The 6,966-nt window shown below is 47.0% G+C and overlaps 4 protein-coding genes and 1 non-coding gene across 5 annotated transcripts in view; all 5 read left to right on the top strand.

The window, feature by feature from the left end:
• Pmar_PMAR007300 (Thermophilic serine proteinase precursor, putative) overlaps positions 1 to 27 on the top strand; it is a gene marked incomplete at both ends in the record, with an annotated part of 1,248 nt that extends 1,221 nt beyond the window's left edge. Inside the window, one exon of the mRNA XM_002788197.1 lies at positions 1 to 27. This exon is cut by the window's left edge and continues 4 nt beyond it. Within this exon, the coding sequence (XP_002788243.1) occupies positions 1 to 27 (27 nt within the window).
• Positions 28 to 711: 684 nt separating this feature from the next.
• Pmar_PMAR007299 lies at positions 712 to 793 on the top strand. The gene has a single exon. It is a non-coding gene; the product is annotated as a tRNA-Ser (tRNA).
• A 231-nt stretch (positions 794 to 1,024) lies between these two features.
• On the top strand, positions 1,025 to 1,852 carry Pmar_PMAR007298 (hypothetical protein; the record flags this gene model as incomplete). The annotated part of the gene is made up of 1 exon (XM_002788196.1): positions 1,025 to 1,852. One exon carries the CDS (start codon positions 1,025 to 1,027, stop codon positions 1,850 to 1,852), a length of 828 nt encoding a protein of 275 aa, XP_002788242.1.
• A 2,309-nt stretch (positions 1,853 to 4,161) lies between these two features.
• Positions 4,162 to 5,416, top strand: Pmar_PMAR007297 (hypothetical protein). The gene is made up of 5 exons (XM_002788195.1): positions 4,162 to 4,316; positions 4,366 to 4,464; positions 4,513 to 4,709; positions 4,884 to 5,049; positions 5,094 to 5,416. Exons 1-5 carry the CDS (start codon positions 4,164 to 4,166, stop codon positions 5,385 to 5,387), a joined length of 909 nt encoding a protein of 302 aa, XP_002788241.1. The 5' UTR covers positions 4,162 to 4,163; the 3' UTR covers positions 5,388 to 5,416.
• An 84-nt stretch (positions 5,417 to 5,500) lies between these two features.
• On the top strand, positions 5,501 to 6,714 carry Pmar_PMAR007296 (hypothetical protein). The gene has a single exon (XM_002788194.1). The coding sequence runs from the start codon at positions 5,523 to 5,525 to the stop codon at positions 6,510 to 6,512; it is 990 nt and encodes a 329-aa protein (XP_002788240.1). The 5' UTR covers positions 5,501 to 5,522; the 3' UTR covers positions 6,513 to 6,714.
• The last annotated feature ends 252 nt before the right edge of the window (positions 6,715 to 6,966 follow it).

Genomic DNA, 6,966 nt, shown 5'->3' with positions numbered 1-6,966 from the left:
CCTTGGGTCTTTCTAGAGAGGATGTGAGTAATTCTATTCTGGCATCCACTGATGTTCTCACTACTGGTCTTGGAAGCAAGAACCCTTATTTCGGTCGATTGAATGCTGCAAAAGCCGTCGAAGTCGCTCTGAGTAAGCCCACCATTCCCGCAAGGGAATCTCGTTCGGTTGGCGGGGACGATTGTATTCCTAAGACGTCGGCGGCTGGGCCTGTTGGCAACAGTCTTACTGCCGTCTTCCTGTTCTCGGTGTTCTATGCACTTTTTTAAGTCGCTCATGCGCAACTATTGCTTGATATACATAAGTCATTTACTAGGCTTAGTTTGCATTAGAATGCATTTAGTTTGTCGATGATAGCCCCAGAACTCAGCAGTGAGGCTATTCCGAAAGCAAATGACTAAGCCTTGTAGTTCGAGTACTATTTCTTAGTTCATAATAGTTGACTATGAGGTTTGATCTATCTACTGACTTGTGTTACTGGTCGTGGGTTCGACCTGGAAGAATAATCTCTTCAAAATGAAAGTCTTATCGAATGTTGCTAAACTTACAAATAATATTCAACATGCTAAGGGAAGCATCAATACGTCGAGGTCATTGCACGAAATTAGACCGGCAATCTCTAGATACGCGGATACTATATACAACATCATATCTGTATCATGCCATCAATTTATACTATACAGCGGTGGCATGATTATACACATTTTATCAGACACTTTGGCCGAGTGGTTAAGGCGGCGGCCTGCTAAGCCGTTGGGCTCTGCCCGCGGGAGTTCGAATCTCCCAGGTGTCGTTTTGGATATCATTTTTCCATTATGTGCAAGATCGGCGTAATGTCACATCTCGTCGATGCTCGCGTCACACGCTGTTGCCGATGAGTTCTCTTCTACTAAATGATCTCCCATACCTGCTAGAACGTGGCGTATCTTTTTTAACAAGACTGATAGTTTGTAATACCATCGTATCCAAGCCAGAAGACAGGCCAGTGTACGAGCGAAGGATACCACAGATGTGTACCTTATTGATGGCTCTGAATAGTAGCGCTGATAACTATGGTAGTGATATCAAAATGGTCGTATGGTCGTACTTGGCACAATCTGGCCTTCCTACTCGGTTGCGCCCTGTGAAGCGGTATTTAGACAAGTATCCTGACGTTCCCACCCTCATAGGGTCTTTCACATTCAAGGACGGCTCCATTGGTAGATTCCGAGCGACGACAGGAGAGCTTCTCAGTCGTACATATATCAATGATGAGGGGGACGTTGTCCACGAGCTCCATGATGATCCCGTGTACGACCTGTTGTTCCCAGCCAACACTGTACGGAATGCACCTCGGACGGTGTTCTCAGCAATACAGCGTCAACGCGGAACTATCGTGTGTGATACTTTCAGCTGTAGAGTGACTGAAGTCATCGATGGTGGCTCTGTATGTCTCTACGACACTGTTGATTCTTCCTCCTCCTCCTCTCCACGGTTGGCTTTCCCCTCGGACGCCGTTCTCGTCGATGACAAGTTCATTTTGGTAGCCGATACTTCGAATAACAGAATTGTGCAGTTTGATACTGAGCATCCCGAGAGCCCAGGTGAAGTCGTTTTGAGCGGTTTGTGCAGGCCGACTTGCCTCGCTTTTGATGGTCATCTTTCGATGCTTTACATCGTCCTCCTCACCACACAGGTCTTTGCTTGGAGATACGGCACACCCTCGCACAATCTGACTCAACTCGACAAGAACGCTATCGGCCGGGAAGCCTCGATTCAGCAGTTGGATGCAATAGGCTCTGGCCGTCTCCTCGCAAGCATGCGTTTCGGTGGCAATAATGTTGCCGTTATTTTGGAACCGGATTTCGACTGAGTCGAGCAATGCCCTTGTTATTACTGGTACCATTCTTGGCCGTTTCCGTTCATCATGTTTGAGTGCCGAGTTGTTCAATTTAATAACGGCTCAAGGGTATGTTCATTTTAGTCCTCCTCAGCTACACCTTTTAAACATCTAGTTCGTCTTTGGAACCATCAATTTCGTCGGGACGCACGAAGTTGGAGGTACGAATCCGAAACGGGCAGATCATATTCGCAATTAGAACTTTCAACTTCGTCATAGAACTTTCAAGTTCGTCCGAAGTCGATAGGAAGTTCAAGTTCGTTCTAATAGAACTTTCAATTTCGACTCTCGAACCTTCGAGTTCGTCATAGAACTTTCAACTTCGTCGAGTACACCTTTGGAACTTCAATTTCGTCCCTTTAGGAAAATCGACTTCGTCGTTCGGAACTTCAATTTCGTGTTACCGGGGCAATTATGCCAGTACTCTCATGGTGAGGCTCGTGTTTTGCTGACCGTGTCACTCGTCCGTGGGCATCATGCGGGCATGCTATTGGGTTGTTGAGTAAAGCAATCAACCACGAATACATGCCTGCCGGTGGTTGACTATGTCGTTTTCTTGATCGAGCCAGTCATATGAGTGGCTGCCAGCTACTGGCTGGCCGCACTATTCATGTGACATGACAATGTCACATGAATGAGAAGTCACATGAGAATGTCATGATGACATTGATATGAGGATTTTCAATAGTGCCTTCGTTGTTGCTGTAGTACTACTTCGGTTGTGTACCGCGAGCACTAATCATAAGCCTCACCATGAGAGTACTGGCATAATTGCCCCGGTAACACGAAATTGAAGTTCCGAACGACGAAGTCGATTTTCCTAAAGGGACGAAATTGAAGTTCCAAAGGTGTACTCGACGAAGTTGAAAGTTCTATGACGAACTCGAAGGTTCGAGAGTCGAAATTGAAAGTTCTATTAGAACGAACTTGAACTTCCTATCGACTTCGGACGAACTTGAAAGTTCTATGACGAAGTTGAAAGTTCTAATTGCGAATATGATCTGCCCGTTTCGGATTCGTACCTCCAACTTCGTGCGTCCCGACGAAATTGATGGTTCCAAAGACGAACTAGATGTTTAAAAGGTGTAGACTCATTACCAGAGTCCTTTTATTCTCTTCTTCCACCCATGGATGGTGTACAGGGAGTTCGTCAAGCTTACGGTATTCTCGTCCGGGCCTAATAGGAGTATTGATTCCCGACGTTGCAGAGACCGGGTAAAGGGAACCTCTGAGAGTGGTAATAAGACGGTCTTCGTTAATTTATTGGTCAACACTGGATGGAATGACTATCGAGAAGCTATGTAACGCAGAAGCATTCTGTATGTATGGCTTAGTTAGACTTCAAGTCGGTCTCGGTGGGACATTCATACACGATGTATTAGAATTCGGTCTATTGCTCCATCTCAACAGAGCACGTATGTGGGGGGAGATTGTAGGACTCTATTCGGTTCTCGATATGGAGCGTTTGGTTTTATCCCGATAGGTAAGTGATCCAACTATAGTCAGCTCCTCACAACGATGCTGGGTTCCGGTCCGGCGTTGTGATCTCACCCAAAGTGTCTTGGAGTGCCTGGACGATTGAGCCGTATAAGCGATGAATTGTTGAGGCGATGGAGCGAAGGAAAAGCATGGATATCCTCTGTGATCACGTGAGTGCGACGGCTTGCATCCTTGTCATCGACATATCGCGGTGGCCTTTCTTTCCTATGAAGCCACTCGAGAGTACGGCAATAAACACGATTGCCGTCAGTCGTTCTATCACGGTCAGCGACTGCAGTCTTTAGTTGGGAGAGTCTTGACTCTTTACAAAATACAGGTGGATTAAGAGCAACATGAGATCCATATCGCCACCGCAATTGCTACAATCTCTGGCGTATGTCCTGGCGTTACTCGGAACCGAGTAACACGGATTCCGAGCTCGGGAAAAGCTCAGAATTTCGAACGCACTTTAATTTGTAGTTTTTATCCGAGCACGGAAAAGCCGCTTTTCCGAGAACTTGGACTCGGAAATCAGAGCACTTTAATCGGCTCCTGGACGGACGCTCTGAGCTCATGCTCACCCTCTCCTACGAAGTCGTGCCCTCTGTGATATTTGTGGTTTATGGTATATACTATATAACGCATACATGCAGCATACGAGCTCTGGTAGCAGCTAGGTTACTAGTGGTCATGCAGTGGATAGCGAGTTACTGTTGTGGATATTGCACCACTCGAAAGTTGAATTTCTTCAGTGGGTGGTTCGTGTGGTTGATTCTTCCGATTCGGCAAAGGTTTTGTTTTTTCAATGATACATGTATTTAATCATCCGCTGGGCTTTCGTGAGCCCATTCCGGCAGGTGATGATGAAGTTCCAGTATTCTCCTTCGGTGCTAATATGAGCCGAGCGTCGCTGAGGAGTAGAGGGGTGGCGGTCTCGGACAAGGAGCCTGTCAAAGCGGTAGTTAACATTTTTTACCATTCTCCATCCGAATGTAACCGAGCCTCAGACCCTGGAAGATTACGAGTTGGTCTTCAACTCAGCGCCAGTTCACACGGTCGCCTATGAGGGTCATTACGGTAACATCCGTCCGAAGGAAGGCTCGAAGGTGAGCTCGCTCTCACTTCATCGTTATCACCGTTGACGTTCTCAACAGGTTCATGGTGTTGTCGTATGGTTCCCCAGAGTAGGCCTAGAAGAGCTTGATAAGCGCGAGGGTCCATCATATGATCGTAGATGGAGCGTAGTCGTCCCCTATGACGCCTCTCTAAAGCCTATACCCTCTATGGTGTATATACAGACCCAGTCCTTTCCGAGTGTCTCTATTTTAGAGGATGGTCTGCCTGGTCGGAGGTAAACAAGAGAGGGGGAGGGGTTATTCCAGGTGAAAAAATAGGTCTTAGTGAGGTCATCATCAATCTTGGGTGGGATTATGGGGTAACGATTAGGCCTCTCCGTCCCTTCAGAAGATTCTCAGCTGAATCATCATTATCATTATTGGGTCTTTTCGATGCACGTCAACCGTAGGTATCTGATGACGCTGGTCACGGGTGCCGATCGGGTTGGTTTGTCGAGCCGTTGGGTTGAACATTTGAGGACTCTACCATACCGATCATTTGAGCAGTTCGACTGGGACGCTGATAGACGCCTTAAGGAGCAGTTGTTACGACGTGAATACACACCGGAAGAAGTTGTAAGCCTGTATTAGCTATTGGTGGTAGGGAGTTCGTTCCCCAGGTAGCAACCCATGACGGTTCTGTTGAGGCCCTCCTGGTTTCACTGCTTGGGGTTGTTATTCTCCTGCCGACCGACTTGAGGGAAGCGGAGCTCAATGTTTTCAAGGCGTTCGAAGATCTCACTCTTCCCACCGCGGTCCGAGTGGCCTATGAGCCCCCACCAACAGACATACTTTCACTCACTCCAGAACAACGCGGATTTGTTGAGACTATTCTCTGCAGTTTCCTCCGGTTCCCCGGAGCTCAGCTGATGGGACATCTGCCCAATTACAGAAGCTTCTGGTCCTCTCTTTGATGCACATTCCTGCTGTTACTATGATATAATAATCCTGAACTCTTCAAACAGTGTGTGCTCCCGAAGCTGAGCTGTTGTGTTCATGCTGAGAGCTCCTCAGTGGAGATTTTGATAGTTTGGAGTGTGTGGTCATCAATGTCTTCTGGCTGCGCCTCGCGTCGGCAAAGACTGTCGCTGCAACTCCTTATGCTCGAGCGTCGTACCAGCAAGCGTCTCTGCATAGAATTGCGATGGCCAATTTGGTGCTTCATACGTTTCCCGTTACCAACGGCTATCTCAATCGAGAGCACTCTTACTAAGGCTGGTTATATGGATGCGATAACTTCCCTCGGAGATCACCATTTTCTCACATGCGAATGCATAACAGAACATTCAATACTACGAGCCTTCGCGGCCAACGACTTCAACAAGCCAGTCGCCGAGGTCCTCATTCATGGTCGTATGGCCTTCCTCGCTACTGAGGGCTTCATAATATACGCCGTGGATCTGCTGAATCTTCGCCTTGCGAGATTTTCCATTGCTGAAAATGGCAAGGCATTGGCCGACATCCCTTTACCTTTTCAAGAAGGTGAGGATATCATCAATGGATTGACCATCTCGAGTGGTTTCATATTCCTCTTAACACTCGGTGACTCTATCGTGTTCTCGTGTGATATTCGTAGTACTCAGTATCACTGGAATCGGCAATTCGCTGTGGACAGCGATGAAGTGGATTCTTTTGATGTCCTCGCGGACCCATCTGATGAGAGAAATCATAAGTTTGTGTTCATCGTCGATGGGAAAGAGGTGCAATATCGCGAGAATGATAATGTATTTGTAACAATCGTGGAAGGAGCTGAGCATTGTCGCTTTATTGCTAACACGGATGCTCTAGCTTGCGTTGCCATACGCCACAAAGATGGTTATGGTGGTGGATTACATTTGAGGGAGTTTCATATTTCTGTTATAGTTGTTGACTTGCTTCGTCAAGTACCTCTTTTTACTACATCTTTTATCGGTAGTGGTCTTCTCAAATTTTTCAGCATCACCAGCGGTTGGGATCTTGTGACTGTTTGTGGTGAAGCTGTAGCGAACGATCACTTCCTTACTTGCACTACGATGACGCTCAAGGATTTGCCCATGTAGCAACAACCACGATGATTTAAAGAGGTCCAAATTAGATAATTGTGGCATAATTTTGGAATCGCCATTCATCTGCTATACCACATTTGATGGCTGCTGGGTTGGTTCTTGCCGCCTTGGTGATTCCAGCTCTCCTCCGTGTTTCCTACCGAGTTGTCTAATCAAGCGAATGGGTAGATTGAAATATCATATCAGTCCCTTTGCCATTCTCATTCGTGTTGTGTTGTTAGTTGGCTACATCTTATGAGTTTCTGAGGAACTCTCTCAAAATGCTCAGAAGAGCTGATGAATGCTCTGTGAACTGACGCGTGCCGGTTCATCAAGCTGGCCGATACACACGATTAGCTTCACGACGTGGAGGGCCTCATTTAACAACGACCGCAGTGAGCTCACTCCTGCGATAGCCAATCCTCTTTTGAATTGACCCGTACATAGTACTGCACATGTGGGCACTACA

Source organism: Perkinsus marinus (assembly GCF_000006405.1).
Source record: "Perkinsus marinus ATCC 50983 genomic scaffold scf_1104296928640, whole genome shotgun sequence".
NCBI classification, from domain to species: domain Eukaryota; phylum Perkinsozoa; order Perkinsida; family Perkinsidae; genus Perkinsus; species Perkinsus marinus.
Note: the sequence above shows the minus strand (reverse complement) of the source record. Positions and strands in the feature narration are given on the sequence as shown.

Excerpts from the sequence above, each read along its gene's own strand:
- Pmar_PMAR007297 (XM_002788195.1), top strand. The coding sequence starts at position 4,164 with ATGATACATGTATTTAATCATCCGCTGGGCTTTCGTGAGCCCATTCCG. Across the intron at positions 4,465-4,512 it reads GTCCGAAGGAAGGCTCGAAG|GTTCATGGTGTTGTCGTATG; the intron begins GTGAGCTCGCTC and ends CGTTCTCAACAG. Across the intron at positions 5,050-5,093 it reads AATACACACCGGAAGAAGTT|GTAGCAACCCATGACGGTTC; the intron begins GTAAGCCTGTAT and ends TTCGTTCCCCAG.
- Pmar_PMAR007296 (XM_002788194.1), top strand. The coding sequence starts at position 5,523 with ATGTCTTCTGGCTGCGCCTCGCGTCGGCAAAGACTGTCGCTGCAACTC.